This window comes from Enhydra lutris, unplaced genomic scaffold, assembly GCF_002288905.1.
Source record: "Enhydra lutris kenyoni isolate GAN:26980312 unplaced genomic scaffold, ASM228890v2 scaffoldscaffold17, whole genome shotgun sequence".
Classification (NCBI taxonomy): Eukaryota; Metazoa; Chordata; class Mammalia; order Carnivora; family Mustelidae; genus Enhydra; species Enhydra lutris.
Window position 1 is genome coordinate 9,479,178 of NW_019154101.1, and position 17,422 is coordinate 9,496,599.

General features: G+C 39.2%; 1 protein-coding gene across 1 annotated transcript in view; it reads right to left on the minus strand.

Annotated features, from left to right (window-relative positions):
• Positions 1-17,422, minus strand: part of LOC111147554 (dynein axonemal heavy chain 8) — a 333,965-nt gene that overhangs the window by 124,313 nt on the left and 192,230 nt on the right. The window contains exons 58-62 of the mRNA XM_022503648.1: positions 16,736-16,899; positions 15,232-15,424; positions 12,603-12,725; positions 10,989-11,119; positions 6,224-6,377 (exon numbers count right to left, since the gene is read on the minus strand). Of these exons, the coding sequence (XP_022359356.1) occupies positions 6,224-6,377; positions 10,989-11,119; positions 12,603-12,725; positions 15,232-15,424; positions 16,736-16,899 (765 nt within the window). The remainder of the gene's footprint in view (positions 1-6,223; positions 6,378-10,988; positions 11,120-12,602; positions 12,726-15,231; positions 15,425-16,735; positions 16,900-17,422) is intronic.

Below are 17,422 nucleotides of genomic sequence, written 5' to 3' on the forward strand. Positions count from 1 at the left end.
GTGGATGTTGAACTATCCTCACAACCCTTGAGTAAACCCCACTTGATCACTGTGTATGATCCTTTTAATGTATTGTTGAATTCAGTTTGTTGTTTTATTGAGGATTTTTGCATCTATTTTCATCAGGAATATTGGCCTGTAATTCTCTTTTCTTCTGGTATCATTGTCTGGCTTTGCTATCAGGGTAAGTCTGTCCTTGTAGAATAAGTTTGGAAGAGTGAGAATGAGTTTCCCCTCTTCAACTTTTTAGAAGAGTTTGAGAAGAATAGATACTCACTCTTATTTCAGTTTTTGGTGAAATTATCCAGTAAAGCCTCTGGGCCTGGAATTTTGTTGGCAGATTTTTGATTACTGACTCAACATCCTCGTTAGTGATCAGTCTATTCAGAATGATTTCTTATTTCTTCATGATTTGGTTTGGGAAGATTATAAGTTTCTAGAAATCCATCCATCTAGTATCCATTTCAAGTCAATCAGAGAAAGACAATTATCATATGATCTCCCTGATATGAGGAAGTTGAAAGGCAATGTTGGGGGTTTGGGGGGTAGGAAAGGAATAAATGAAACAAGATGGGATTGGGAGGGAGACAAACCATAAAAGACTCTAAAGCTCTTGAAACAAACTGAGGGTTGACGGTTGGGGGAGGAGAGATAGGGTGGCTGTGTTATGGACATTGGGGAGGGTATGCGGTATGGTGAGTGCTGTGAAGTGTGTAAGCCTGATGATTCACAGACCTGTACCTCTGGGGCTAATAATGCATTATATGTTAATAAAAAAATAAAAAATTAATAAAAAAAAGAAATGTATCCATTTCTTCTAGGTTACCTAATTTGCTGACATAGAATGCTTTGTAGTAGTCTCTTACGTACGACTCCTTGTATTGCTTTGATATCAATTGTAACTTCATCTCTTTTATTTCTGATTTTGAGTCCTCCCTCTTTATTTCCTATTTAGTCTAGATCAAGGTTTGTCCATTTTGCCTATCATTCCAAAGAACCAGCTTAGTTTCATTGATCTTTTCTATTGTCTTTTTAGTCTCTATTTATTTCCACTCTGATCTTCATTATTCCCTTACTTCTACTAACTTTGGGCTTTTTGTTTCATTTCCTAGTTCCTGTAGGTGCACAGTTAAATTCTCTATTTGAGATTTCTCATTTCTTGAGGTAGGCCTATACTGCTATGAACTTCCCTCTAAAAACCACTTTTACCACACTGCATGTTTTGGCATGTCATATATGTTTTCATTTGTCTCTAGGTATTTTTTTTATTTCTCCTTTGACTTCTTCTATGATCCAGTAATTATTCAGTAACATGTTGTTTAATCTCCACTTATTTGTATTCTTTCCAGTTTTCTTCATATAACTGACTTTTAGTGTCATACAATTGTGGTCTAAAGAGATGCTTAATATGATCTCAATCTTCTTGGATTCATTAAGACTTGTTTTGTGGCCTAACATGTGATCCATCTTTGAGACTGTTTCATGTGCACTTGAGAAGAGTGTTTTGGGATAGAACATCCTATATGTATATCTATTAAATCCACATGGTCTAGCTAATCATTTAAGGCTGGTATTTTCTAAATGATTTTCTATCTTGATGATCTATCCATCGATTTAAGTGGGGTGTTAAAGTCCCCTACTATTGCATTGCTATCAGTTTCTCCTTCTAGATATATTAATACTTGTTTTATATATTTCGGTGCTCTATGTTTGGTTCATATACATTTATAGATGTTATATTCTCCTTTCTGGATGGACTCCTTTTCATTATATAGTGCCCTCTTTGTCTTTTGTTACTATCTTTGTTTTAATGTCTGTTCTGTCTGATTTAAATACAGCTATACCAGCTATCTTTTCATTTCCATCTGCATGGAATATCTTCTGTCCCTTCACTGTCATTCTGTGTCCTTACTTCTGAAGTGGGTCCCCTGTAGGCAGCACATAGATAGGTCTTTTTTTTTTTAAATCTATTCAGCCACTCTTTGTCTTTGATTAGATAATTTAGTCCACTTGCATTTAAAGTAGTGTTTGATGGGTATGTAACCTAGTGCCATTTTGTTAATTGTTTTCTGGCTGCTTTCATTGTTCCTTTCTGTTCCTTTCTTCTTCTCTTTCTCTCATCCCTTCTGGTTTGACTACTTTCTTCAGTGTTACGTTTCGATTCCTTGCTCTTTTTCTTTAAAGCATTTACTATAAGTTTATGCTTTGTTGATACTGCGAGGTTCACTTTATCATTTTATATATTTAACACTCTATTTTAATTTGATAGAAACTTAAATTTCAACACAGTCCAAAATTCTTCAGTTTTACTACTTTCCCCCATGTTTTATGTTTTCAATGTCACATTTTACATCTTTTTATATCCCTTAACTGATTATTATAGTTTTAGTTAATTTTATCACCTTTACCTTTACTACCTTCATAGTAGTTTTAGTAGTTTCTTAAGTGATTAACACATTCCCTTTACTATATATTTATCTTTTCCAGTGAGATTTTTATTTTTCTGTGCTTTCTTGCTATTAGTTAGTGCCATTTCTTTTTGGAAGTTCCTTTAACATTTCTTGTAAAGCTGGTTTAGTAGGGATGAACTCCTTTAGCTTTTACTAACCTGAAAAACTATCTCTTTCAGTTCTGAATGATAACTTTCCTGGATAGAGTATTCTTAATTGGAAGTATTTTTTTTCCTTTTAGCACTTTGCATATATTGTGCCACTCACTTCTGGCCTGTAAGGCTTCTGCTGGGAAATCAGCTGATAACTTTAAGGAATTTTCCCTTATATAACAATTTTTTCTCTTGTTGCTTTTAAGATTCTCTCTTTATCTTCAACCTTTGACATTTTAATTATAATGTGTCCCTACATGAATCTCTTTAGGTTCGTCTTATTTGGAACTCTAGGCTTCCTGGCCCTGGATGGTCTGTTTCCTCCCCCAGGTTAGGAAAATTTTCAGCCAGTATTTCTTCAAATAAGTTTTCTGTCCCCTTTTCTCTCTCTTCTTCTTTGGTGCCCCCATAATGCAACTTTTATTCAATTTGCTGTTGTCTCGTATATCTCTTACATTATCTTCATTAATTTTTTTTCTTTTCGCTGCCCTGATTTTCATTTCTTTGTCTTCCAGCTTGTTGATCTGTTTCACTTCTACCAGTCTGCTGTTGAACTCTTCCTGTGTATTTTTTTCAGTTCAGTTATTGTAATTCTTCAGCTCTGTAACCTCTATTTGGTACTTTCTTATGTTGTCAATATCTTTATTAAAGTTCTCATTGTGTTCATCCATTCCCCTTATGAGTTCAGTAAGCATCTTTATGATCATTATGTTGAATCTTTTATCAGGTAGGTTACTTAGCTCCTTGTCATCGAGGTCTTTTTCTGATGCTTTTGCTTTTCATTTGGAACATATTTCTCTGTTTCCTCATTTTGCTTGACTCTCTGTGTTTGTTTTTGTTTTCTCTGTGTTTGTTTCTATGAGGCAAAACAGTTACCTCTCCCAGTCTTGAAGAAGTAGCCTTATGTAGGTGGTGGAACTTCTCATTCAACATTGCCCTAGCTCCTGGTTGTCTGACAAAACTTTTTGATTGTCCAAACCACCTGATTTATTGTTGATATGCCCCTGTTGTTGAGGGTGCACCAAAACCAGTCAGTGTCCCAAGGGGGAGGAAGCTCATTTAGTACCTGGTTTCGGGTTGATTGGAATGTAGACCCTCTGGCAACAGTTTTTAAAGTATGAAAATACATACAGTCCTGTTATGGCCACAGTCATAATGCCTGCTGTCCTCAAACTAGGAAATCTCTCCAAATCACAAAAGTTGGGGCTCCAGACAAATACATAAACTCCTTCCCAGGAGGTCTTGTTGAACTATAGTAAGGCCAAGGGGTTGTGGAAGGATAGTGTCTTCCTGCTTACATTCCCTTTGAATGTCTTCTCAACCTTTAGATGTGTGGGAAACTGAAAGCCTGTCCCTCTTGTGGAAGCTCCAAGCTAAATAAATAGGCTTTTTCACGGGAAGACTGGGGTTGTGTTACAGTCCCTCATCTGTGCAGTGTCCTGGGTGTGGTGGTCTTCCAAGAACTGTCTTTCCAAATGTTACATTCCTGTGGAGCTTAGGGATGTCAGTCCCCTTGGCCACCAGCATCAGGCAATCAAGGGGCATCCCCATGTAGATTGCCCATGCCTGCTGGCTTTAACTAGGCAGCTGGAGAATGTGTAAGAGGGGTATACTTGCCAGCTTCAGAAAAGCAGTAGGAAAAATGTTTTAACTGCATGCTTCCATGGGCTTCAAGACTGCAGAGACTGAGTGCCTTGTCCAAGTGTATGCACCAACTTTAGACTAGAGAGGAAGAATGTTTCCTCCTTTTGCACTTGCCAGCCCCAGCCAAGGAAAGAGGGTGTCTCAACCACCCAATGCTTGCTGACCTTACCTAGGGAACAGGTGAATTCCACATTCATGCTCACCTGCCCCAGCCAGTGAGCAAGGGATTGCTGCAATCCACGCTCTCCAACTTCAACAAGGTGGCAGAATAGTACTGAACACTCACTCGCCCCAGCCTATCTTAGTATGGTGACAGTAGGGTGCTTTGTCCCAGCTTGCTCACTTGTGCAAGCAGGGTAGGTAGAAAGTGCAAAACTGGCATCCACCAGCAACTTCCATCTCTGGGGAGAGTTTCAACTGTCCGCCTCCAGTTGATACTTTAAGATTAGCAAATGATTCTTCACATACGATCTAAGCACTTTCAAAGTGCTGGGGTTTTTTGTTTGTTGGTTGGTTTGCTTGTTTGTTTTGCTGGGTCTAGGGGTAAGACTATATGGAAGCCCATTAGTAGTGAATCTCAGTTTCTTATAGCACTTTGGGTCATTGAATGTCAGCCCCATTGGTTTTCTTTTCTTTTTTTCTTTTTTTCCCCCATTGGTATTCTAAGCCAGACATTTCGAGGGCTTTTCTCTCTGGTGTATATTCCAGGTGTTGGGGTGCCTGATGTGAGGCACCAACCCGTCACTCCTCCAAATTTGTGAGAGCCCTCCCTACTGCACGTCACTATGATGAGGGTGAGGTCTTTGGCAAGACTGTGTCTCTGCCTCTCCTACCTATCTTCATGTGGGTTTCTTATCCTTTGTTGTGGAGAAGCAGCTTATCTAGTTTTCAGATCTTTTTCAGAGGGAAATAATCTATATGTAGATGTAGATTTGGTGTTTCCATGGGAGGAGGTGAACTCAGGATTTTCCTATGCCACCATCTTGCAGAAGTCCTCTCTCTGAGGGAGTTAAGGCGCTCAGGCAGCAGCAAGCATCGATAGACACCATGGGGAAAGAAGAGTTAACACAGTGGGTCCGATTTTGAGAAGCATATGTTTGGATGGCTAGCACTTGGCCACCCTCTGGGAACTTGGTTTTTGAATGTCTTCTCTATTACTAATTGAAAAGGTTGTTCTGTGCCTGGACTCTTTATACAAACATTGTGATACATGGTGAGCATCTGCTTTCCTTCTGGGAGTCTGGAATTTTGGCAGCTGTGTCTAGGCAGGAAGGGACAACCAGACCAGCCCCTGATAAAACTGTTGAACTCTGAATCTCCCACAGGCTTCCCTGAATGGAAACACAGTGCATGAGTGACTGCATTTCACCACTGGAGGGGGACTCACATCCAGTATCACCTTTTTGATGAGAACATATGAAGCATGAATTTCTCCAGATTTCACCTGATGTGCCTTTTTCTGCATTGATGTGGCTGTGAATCCTTGCTGTGCTGCTATCATAAATCTTAGACAGGAGTACAACTGTCTGCTGAGTCCCGTGAGTCCTTCTAATGAAGCACAAAGCGTGTGAGTGGTCATGGGAGTGTTGACAAAGGTGGTGTCAGAAGAGATGACACAAACATCTACTTAGAGCTGGCAGAACTCTTTCATCTCTTTTATACTCCTGACTATCAGATACATACTGTGATTCTTCTAAAATAAATTACAGGACCAAAAAGAAGACTGACAAAATAAGTAAGCAACCATATTTAAAATGGAACAATGCATATATATAAAAAAAAAACAACCTGGAGGTGGGCAGCATAAATTTCACAGGTTGTTTTAAACAAAATCTAGTATGTCTTATACATGAATCCTTCCTAAAATGAAAAATGTATGTTAAGTGGCCTCACTTATGAAGGGTTGCTGCTTTTTCTGTTCAAATATAATTTACATTTTTTAAAAATAGGAGCTTTTTCTCTCCTTTTGAGACCTACCTCCCCTGAAGATAACAGGTTGTTAAGATATTCCAGAAATGCCTCATCTTTTATTTCATTGTCAGTAAAGATGAAGGTGATACCTTTTCCATCAGCACCAGCAACTTTGTACAGATATTTTAAATCATCTGTTAGATTATTCACATTATAAGACCTAAAAAAGGTGGTAGGAAATTTAAAATTAAAAATTTTATATATATATATATTATATATATATATAATTCTATTTATATATATATATATATAGTCATAAGTGTTTCAAAAGACAATATAACCCATGATAAGAGTACTCTGCACCTGCTCCAAGAAGTATTAAATAAGCTTAGCTGCTAAAAAAAAACCACAGAGGTTAGAGTGAAATAGTTGTATGTTATCATTCAAAGCAAGCATGTTTTATTTAACTTGAGAAGGGAGAAATGGGAATTTACTAGAAGTGACTCATGAAGAGTAATTAAAAATTCAGATAGGAACTTTATTCTCAGCAAGCTGACAGTCTTCCACAACAGATTTTGCTCCAAGTGAATATATGTAAAATATTTAAAACTAATCTGAAACTTGGATGAGTGTGGATTGGTAAGAAAGTCAAGATAAATTATAAATAAAATTAGCGATAAATTATATATAGTGGTAATTTGTGTATCTCATTAAGTGGCTAAATACAGAGACAGCCTACAGAAGAATATGCATATGCAATGTGATATAAATAATTGAAATGTTACAATTATGTAGTTACAGATTATGACAAGAAGATCTTAGTCTTTGCTTTTCTGTTTACTCTGTTTCCTGTTGAATGTACATGCTCTTGGAGATGAGGTGATGTGCAGAAATAAAGCAGAAATTTTCTGAAGTGTTGTGCATAAATCCTCATGAGTAAATTAACAACACAGACATCTTCACTTGAAGGAAGTTGTACAGTGCAAGTCACAGGGAGTTTCGTGTAAGCCATAGATTCTAGCGGAAAGACTACCAGCATTCGAACCAGAAGGACCTGCGTTCAAATCCCCATTCTGCAGCTTTGGAAATGTTCCTTTACATTTCTCAGCTTCTGTTTCCTCCTCCGCAAAATGAAGATAGTATCTGTTTGTAAAGGCTGTTGTGGGCATTAGAGATGATTTGGCTTAAGTGCACTGGAATGAATAAAGAGCTGATTTTAAAGTGGAGAAGCAGCTACCCCCTTCTGAGGGACACTACAGTAACATGTCTTGTAGACTTCGGCAAGAGGAACTCCACTGAAAGGAGAATATACATGCCTTTTAAAATAATTGCCAAGGGGCGCCTGGATGGCTCAGTGGGTTGAGCCGTGCTGCCTTCGGCTCAGGTCATGATCTCAGGGTCCTGGGATCGAGTCCTGCATCAGGCTCTCTGCTCAGCGGGGAGCCTGCTTCCCTCTCTCTCTCTGCCTGCCTCTCTGTCTACTTGTGATCTCTGTCTGTCAAATAAATAAATAAAATCTTTTAAAAAAAATAATAATTGCCAAGCAGGGGCGGACATTTGTTAGGAGAAACTGGTAAGATGGCTTGCTGAGATGTAGTTTGGTTTCTGGAAACCACTCTGGATTTTTTCCTCCCCGCCTTGCCTTTTCTGCTCATTCTCCATTGCAAGCAAGTCCCCTTCCTCTATGTTGGGAGACCCCAGCATTCTTCCCTCAGTCATCTTTTCTTCTAGCTACACACCCTACTCGTACTCCTTATTACCTTGTATGTGTTCACTCCAGTAAGACATCTGTGCTGACATTTCTAGGACCCACTCCTGAACTCCACACCCATGAACTATGGAAAACGTGTGCTCAAACATTTCACTCTCCCCATGTACTGACTGAATTCTCCTTTTACCCGCCCCCCCACAAAACTGTTATTTTGTTCAACAGATAGTTTTACGGTGTCGGTTAAAAGTACCCACTTGATAGTAATGGTAGATAAGACAAAGGTTACGATGGTCCATCCGCAGGTTGCTTACAGCCCAGTGAAAGAGACAGAGGACTGAACAAGCATTTTTAGAGTGCAGTGTGATAAATACCACTAGAGAGACTAGGTGTGTCCTTCTAGACCTTATTTCCTCTTCTTTACCCCGTATCCAATCAGTTACTAAGTCCTACCAATATACTAGGGACTATGAGGTCCTACTTCAAATTTCCCCTCTGACTCCACTCTACTCCCATCTTCCCTGCTGTTTTAAAATGTTTCCAGGATTTGTTTCGTCAGGTATGGTAAGAGACACAGACATGGAAAGGACTGCCATGAAGGAAGAAGCTTATACTCACAGACACCAAGAAACAGGAGGGGATATTTCGCATCACATAGGGCTGCCCGGGGAAGCACCAGGGTCAGTCAGGAGGTGGAAGGAGTGAGAGGAACCATGGACAACAGCCTTAACTGTGGTTTCCATGAGAAAGTCAAAGGTAGGCAGGCTAAGCAGATTTAGGACTGGCTTGTTTGAATCATTTCAATGGACTCTGGGGCATAGACGCTGTCCCTAGTTATTGGTCCTTGACTCTGGGGTGATTAGGGCAGAGCAATACTGCTTCCTGGCAGAGAAAGCCAGATAGATGGGGTGGTTCCGAGTAGGACCTCTGGACTGGTTGGTTTACCTACAGAAGGCACAGTACTGGAACAAGCCATTTGCTGTCTCAAAGAACTGGCTTGCCCTGGGAGGGGCAGTCAGCAAGACCCCAGTTCCAGAGCATCAAGAAAACAGAAAACAAGAAAATACAGTCAACACTCTGGTAAACTGGAGGACTGTATGTCTCACCTAAGGAGACATTTTGTTCAGACCCAGCCACCTGGGAACGTAGGCACAGTGTTGCCAGATCTTCCAACTGTGTGAAAAGAAGTCCGAAATCCATTTTTTATGTGAAATCTCCCAATTTTTAAATGTTGACAGCTGATTTAATTTAATTAATCTCTAGATATTTAATGCTTTATATTTTTTTAACTGCTCTTGTCATTTGTACCTTACTAAATTTTTTTATCTATTTGGCAGCAGAGTAGTTTGTATAAATTATTAATTTAAAAAGTGACCTAAAATTTAGAAGGAACTACAAAAGGCCAAATTTTCAAGACGATCCTGAAGAACAACAAAATTGTTCAAAATACATTAAAACTACAGTAATTACAACAGTTGGTAATAGTACAAAGATAGATAAATCAGTGGAACAGACTGTAGTCAAAGACATGATCAGTTGATTGATGGGGAAGCAAAGACACTGAAATGTGTCAGGAAGAACATGACCTTGTCAATAATGGAGTTGAGAGTGATTGGATATCTATTTCTATATCTTAACTCTTACCTCAGATTTTATAAGAAAATAAATTCTAGGTGGGTTATAGTTCTAAATGTAGAAAGAGCACATTTTGTTTGTAAATGCGAAGGAAATCACAGGCGCTATCTTCATAGGTAAAAAAGGTAAACAAATATTTTTTAACAGAATACAAAGAACACTAAAAGAAAAAAAATTTGGTAACTTAAGTTGGCTAATTGAACGTAATAAAAAATGTAATTTAGCATAAAAACATAATAATAATAATAATAATAATAATAAAAGTAAAATCTACTAAGGGGTACGTAACTCAGGTGGTTAAGAATCTACCTTCAGCTCAGGTCATTATCTCAGGGTCCTAGGATCGAGTTCCAAGTGGGGGCTCCCAGCTCAGCTGGGAGTCTGCTTCTCCCTCTCCATCTGCCCCTCCCCCCACTCATGCACACGTGTGAGTATGCTCCCTCGCTCTTTCTCAAATAAATAAATAAAATCTTTAAAAAAAAAAAAAAAGTAAGATCCACCAGGAGTGAAAAGGCAAGCCAATGACTTGGAGAAGATACATGCAATATACATTCTGACAACAGAATTAGATCTAAAACATATAAAGAACTCCTAAAAATCAGTAAGAGAAAGAATCACATCCTAACTGGGGAAAAAAAATAAGCAAAGGACATAACACAGATCTGTCCAAATAGCCAGTAAGTTCTGAAAATGGGTTCAACATTAGCCATGGGAAATGCAAACAGAAGGCACCGAGACATAGCACTACACATCCACCAGCACTGCTCAAGCGAGAAAGACTCACGGTGCCGAAAGCGCTCCTGGATGCAGAGCAACTGAAACCCTCATGAACTGCTGGTGGAAGTGTAGGTGGAACTACTGTGGAAAACAACTCCTCAGGGGGACGAACACAAAATATATGTCCGCTCCACATCCAGCTGTTCTATCTCCAGAAGTGTACTCAGTCATGGGCAAGAATACTCCTTACAGCTCTACTTGCCAAAAAATCCCCACAAATGTTTATCAATAGCACAACAGGTAACAAATTGTGGTAAAATGTGAGAAAGTGGAGGTCTGTCCAGCAACAAGAATGAACAAACCATGGGTACATGCAGCACCATGGATGAAACCCCCAAACACTATGCAGGCAATACAAACTGGACCCAAGAGTCAATCCCATAGCATTTGATGGATAGAAAGCTCAAGAATAGGTAAAACTAAGTGGGTTTAGAAGCCAGAGTATGATTAAACTTAAGAGAGTAATGACTGGACAACCCTTGAGGGGTACTTCCGGGGTGCTGATATTTTAGTTCTTCATCTGCAGACTAACAACTGAGGTGTACGTACTTTGTGACATCCATGATTTCCATACATTTCCTTAAATAAGTTATACTTACATAAAAATTTAATTTAAAAGATACGCCAAATTGTCATATTTTTCAAGTGAACATTTTACTTCAGAGAAATTAATTATAGAAAAATGTATTTCTGGGTTTTGTTTCACCTTACCTGGTTAATGTAATCTGAAATATTTGATAACCAGCTATAAAAGAGGCCAATCTCGAAAGACTTTGTTTTCCTGAACCACCAACACCCACCAGCAACGCATTTCCACAGGATGTTCGAACTATACGTGAAATCTGTTTGGGAATAAAACAGTATATATTTACAAATAGAATTCAACTGTTCACATTTTCTTGCCCTACATCAGTCAAAATTTTGAATGCACGCGTGCAGACTACATTGGACTTTTTCCTTTAATGGGATATGTCAGAGTTTTTTAAAGTTATGCCTCCTATTGATTTAGTCAACTCAAATTCTTTCCTTGCCTATCATGAAAGAGAGAACAAATTGGCTTTCCTATCTCCTATTTCAAAGCCACTTTCTCTGTGCGTGTGTGTGTGTAATTTTTTATTTTATTTTTTTCAGACACAAAGCCTGATGGAGCTACTCTTCCCAATCCACAGAAAGGTTTGGATTATCCGCTTGTTATTCAGTCTAACACACTAACATAGATAGACACCCTGCTCTACAATGAATATTACCTCTATTGTATCTCTGCCAATGAAAAAAATTTTAAGTACCCAAATTCTACTTACAAGAAAGGCAGGAAGGCATTTGTAGAAAACGACTTAGACTAGTCTTGTGTTGCTTTTCTATGGCTAATTTCCTTGATCAGGATAAGACTGGAATTGTGGCTCACATCTTACACAGGCCATTGAAGACATTGCTAAAAACTGCCTTTTACATTAATGCCGCTGATTAAGATGAAAGTCTAGTTGGATCACTAATTTCATTATCATCACTAAAAAGCTTCTTTTTTTAAAAAAATGGAAATTTGACAGATGGCAGTTAGTAACACAGTGGTAGGTATTAATTCTATCATTATATTTTTTAATATGTTAACCACTTGGGGGGTCCCAGGCCTCCGAGACCTTGTCACAGTGAGTACGCAATAGTTACTTGTGACGTGGATAGATGTGAAACAGCCCTAGGACATCTGGAAATTCACCAACGTTGGGGAAGACAAAGTATAATAAACACAGAACAAACTGCCTCTTTATCAAACCTCCTGACACTGTGTTCGGACTTCCCGTAGAAACTCCTTTTCAATCTACACATGATACAAACGGCTCCTTTGGGTGTTGTTATCTAATTGGTTTCTGTTTTTATACCAGTCCTGTGCTCCCGCCTTACTCTTTCCTCATCAGTTTGCCCATGATCTGTAAGCCAATCATGAAATTGACATTTTTAAAACCATCAACTTTTCTGCTACAGGGAAGGGAACAGGATTCCCATTATACCAAAATACAGTTGGACTACATGTTCACAGGGTTCTCTAGCTTACTTTCTAGAAAAGAAAAACTCTGGACATGTCAAAAGCTCTGAATACAAAAACCCATCAATTTGTCCTTGAAAAGCATCTGCTGTCATGTAGATGGATTCAGCTAAGGGGTTTCTGATTAAGCCTTTGTTTTCTGAGACAGTGAACAACCCAATCTACAGACATTCTTCTATACACTGCCTGAAACTACATATTTCTTCTCTCAAAACATCTGTCTATGCAATTTACCCAGTTTTTACATGATCTACTTATATCAACATATAGTCAATAGTTAGAACCTTAATAAGATGAGTCATTGCATCTTTAAAAAACACTAGATCAAGAGATGTTCCTCTAATGATTTCATTGAACTGTCTCTGGTAGAACTGGAGTTTTTCAGACAGGAAGTCAAAGGATGGGACCTGTGGAAAAAGAGAGAGAGAAAAATATTTAAGAGCCAAAATCTATGAAAGCAGCAATTGTAAAGGCTCTCAAAAGTAATTCTAAATTTTTTTTTAAACCTAATGGAGAGGTGCATTGGTGTCTCAGTTAGGTTAGGTTAAGTGCCAACTCTTGGTTTCAGCTCAGGTTGTGATCTCCAGTCATGACCTCCAGTCGTGAGATCAACCCCTGCATCAGACTCTACACTCAGCATGGAGTCTGCTTGAGACTCTCTCCCTCCTTCCTCTTTCCCTTCTGCTCCTCCCCTCTCTTGCACTCACTCTCTCTCAAATAAATAAAGTCTTTTTTTAAAAGATTTTATTTATTTATTTATTTGACAGAAAGCAAGAAAGGGAACCCAAGCAGGGAGAGTGGGAGAGGGAGAAGGAGGCTCCTTGCTGAGCAGGGAGCCTGATGCGGGACTCCATCCCAGCACCCTAGGATCATGACCTGAGCTGAAGGCAGACGCTTAATGACTGAGCCACCCAGGGGCCCAATCAATTAAGTTTTTAAAAAAATAAAAATAAAAACCTAATGGACTTCCAAACATCTTTCGTGGATTGGTTGACTATAAGTTACTTCCATTATCAGAGGTCTGAAACTTAACAGCATTAGCTGGTTGCCAGCATGAAATCATTCCTTGACCTTCCCCTTCAGAAACCCCAGTGCCAACTCCCACCCATGGGAACTACCATTGGAATGTAACAAATATTTCTGTTTGTATTTGCTTTTTAATATTGTTTATGGATTTTAAAAAAAACACACAGAAGTTTTACATCATTGATGTAGTCAAACAGTTTCGAAGTAAATACTTTGTTTTGCAAATATTTTCTCTCCCTTTAGTTCTTTGACCTACATGCACTTCAGAATTACTTTGTTTGTGACCCTGCTTAAAAAACCTTTTGGGGGACACGTGCGTGGAGCAGTCAATTGGGCATCAACTCTTGCTTTTGGCTCAGGTCATGATCCCAGTGTTGTGAGATTGAGCCCCACATCAGCTCTGCACTCAGCACTGGGTCTGCTTGGGATTCTCTCTCATGCTCCCTCTGCTCCTCCCCCAGGTTCTCACTCTCTCTCAAGTAAACTAAATCTTGAAAAAAAAATCCTTTTGGGGGGGCACCTGTGTGGTTCAGTCAGCTGGGCCTCTGAGTCTTGGTTTTGGCTCAGGTCATGATATCAGGGTCCTGGGATTGAGCCCCAATGTGGACTTTGTGCTGAGCGTGGAACCCACTTAAGATTTTGGGTGGTTCAGTTGGTTAAACATCTGCCTTCGTCTCAGGTCATGATCCCAGGGTCCTGAGATCAAGCCTCACATCAAGCTCCCTGCTCAGTGGGGAGCCTGTTTCTCTCTACCCCCTGCTCATGCTCTCTCTCGCTCTCGCTCTCTCTCTCTCAGAAAAATAAATAAAATCTTAAAAAAAAAAAAAAGATCCTCTCTCCTCCTCTCCTTCTGCCTGTCCCCCCAACCCACACAAGCATGCATGTGCACGCTCTCTCTCTCTCTCTCAGAGGGAAAAAAAGTCCTTTTGGAGTCCTGTTCAAACTTCATGAAATCTATACATTACCTATACATTAATTATACATACCTATACATTAATTTAGGGAGAATGATGTGTTGACTTAAACAAGTCAAGTTTTATCATGTTTATCCCTAGATGTTTTACATACTTGTTGCTGTTAAATGAAGTACCTTCCTATTATAGTTTCTTTCGCACGATTGTTGGCAAGAGTTGGCAATCTTTTTCTGCAAAGGGCAGGATTAAAGCTTCGTGGCCCATATGGTTTGTCACAATTATTCCCCTCCACCCTCATAGTGCAGAAGTGGTCCTGGGCCATAAGGAAACAAATCCACATGGCTGGGTTCCAATACAACTTTGCCTATGAATGCTGAATTTGAATGCCATATAATTTTCACATGTCCCACCATATTCTTCTCCTTTGGATTCTTTTTCCACCCATATAAAAAATGTAAACACCCTACCTAGCTCACAAATTTCACAAAGCACAGGCAGAGGGCTGGATCTGGCCCAACAACCATAACTTGCCAGCCTTCCACATCAAGGAAGTTACTGAGTTTTATATTTGTATCACACTTGGTCATCTTACTGAACTGTTAGTAGTTAAAACAGATGTTCAGTTCTTTTCTATTATATTAAGAGATAATCACCTCACACCTGCACACAACACTTTAGTTTTTTTCTATCTTTTTTTTGTCATTTGTTTCATTGCCTAGAACTTTCAAAACCATACTTAATAGTAGCGATAATAGGAGGCATCCTTGTCTTATACCTGACTTTAATGGGATTGCTCCTAAATTACACTGAAATGTTTTACTTCCTAAATTACACTGAAATATTTTACTTGGATATGAATCCCAACATATAACTAATGCAGAAGTTCCAACTCCATGGTAGGACTCCAGGGTGCTGAGAAATATACAGTTAGGTGATTGATCAAAAAGCTCTTTTCAAAGGGGAAAATAAATACCAGTTCATAAATTTTGGGCACTTCAAATATGGTGTCTTCAGGCTCATCACCGGTTGGTTCAGGCATCTCACGGAGGAAATCCACAAAGTATGGTTCAGGAAGAATGTACGATGTCACATCTGGGTTAATATTCTCTTCAACTGCTCGAATAAGATGGATATTAAACCACTGCTCATCTTCAGGTGTTATAAATCTGGGAGAGAAATACAGGAGTAAATATGTAAAATATTTTTTCTTTCCTAATTGAACATGCCTGACCTCCCTCTACCTCTTAAGGCCCCATCCTGCACCTTGGACTCCTCAGAACAGAGGGACAGAAAAGGACGTAACTCCATTCAAGAGAGTTATAACACTGAGTATTACTTAAAGAAAATACTGGCAGAGTCTCTCCTTGATCGAAATCTTAGTCTCCTCTGAATCCTCTTTCCAATTAGGCCTTGGCTTTTGGACTTCTGTGTCTTTCTTTGCATTACCCAATTGCACCAAGAATCCTGTCAAGTGGGTTTAATCCCAGAATCTCCCACTCCCCATGATCTGATCACCCTCCAATATCTGACCAAATTCCTCATGTCCCATCACCCCTCCCCACCCTCCCCATGTAATATCTATTCATCCTAGCCTGTTTTCGGCAAGAATCCTATTAGATCAGTTTAGCTAGAATCCCTCCCTTACCCTTGATATTTCCTTTCAGTAGTTTTATAACCACCGACCTCCCCTAAACTTCTCCATGGCTATAAATTCCCATTCTTTCCTTGTCATATTTGGAGTTGAGCTCAATTTCTCTTCCCAGGAGACCCCATCGTAGTGGTCCATATACCCATTGCAATAGTCCTGAATAAAGTCTGTATGCCTTATTGTTTGAACAGGTGTCATGAATAATTTTTTTCTTTAACAATACAGATGAGTCACTTAAGTGGAGTCAAAGGTTCCTAAAATTTGCAATAGGAGTGCAGACTGACATTCAGTAGTGGGCAAGTGTCCACTTTCTGGTTTTGTGAGCACACAGCACAGGTCCTTTTCAGACCTACCAGTATCAGAGGGGGAAGAGCAGAAGCAGGGTGACCAACATGTGAGAAAAACCACGTATGTATGTGATGTTGTGGTAATCTCTTACAGCTTTGCGAGATCAGCATCACCATCCATATTTTTAAACAGGAGGAAGGGGAGGCTCAGAACTATGATTGAGCCTATGTTCCCAGATTTCACCAAGCGAAAACTACATGGAGCTCAAACATTTTAGAAAATATACATAACTAAAATTCGCCTCTGAATGTTATCAGATGATGTGGTGATTTAAAAAGATGTGTTATGGAGATAATACTCAAGTAGACTGGCTGGACGTTTTTCAAGAGGACCAGCAGGTGGGAAATGGCATCAATGATTCACAAGCCCCAGAGCAAATGAAGACAATACTCTAATTATTTGAGTAGATAATGCAGGAATTGGGTCACACAGCGTCAACTTTTTACATAGTACATTTAAACTCAAGTGCTACGATATACACCTGTCAGCAATTACTCTGTTGCACTCATGTTTGAAAAGTGAAAGGAGAATAGATATTGAATCACACTCCTCAGCTTTTATGGTTAACATTCCTTGCCAAATTCTGGAAAGATCTCGAAGATTGAAAATGTAATGAAATTTAGAAGGCGTTGGCAGCATCTTCATCTAGAGATGGACAAAAATGTATTACTCTCAAGGTGCTTCACAGATAAAACTAAAAGATAAAAACAGTTCTTTAGAATTACTTTATTTCACAAATTTCATTTTAAATGAAATCAGTTGAGTAAATAAATCAAGATTAAGTTTATATTTTTGTTGCAGCGCTGATGAGAAAATCACATCATAAATAAACCAACATAGAATTTCAAAGACCATAAGCTCTTGAATCAGATCCATTCGAGAGTAACACTCTAGATACCAATGCCAATGCCTGTTCCATCAGCATTGGTTGGCTTTGAACAAGTCGCTTTCCTCTGAATTCTAAAAAACTATGTGGGGCGCCTGGGTGGCTTAGTGGGTTAAGCCTCTGCCTTTGGCTCAGATCATGATCTCAGGGTCCTGGGATCAAGCCCCACATGGGGCTCTCTGCTCAGCAGGGAGCCTGCTTCCCCCTCTCTCTCTGCTTCCCCCTCTCTCTCTGCCTGCCCCTCTGCCTACTTGTGATCTCTCTCTCTCTCTGTCAAATTAA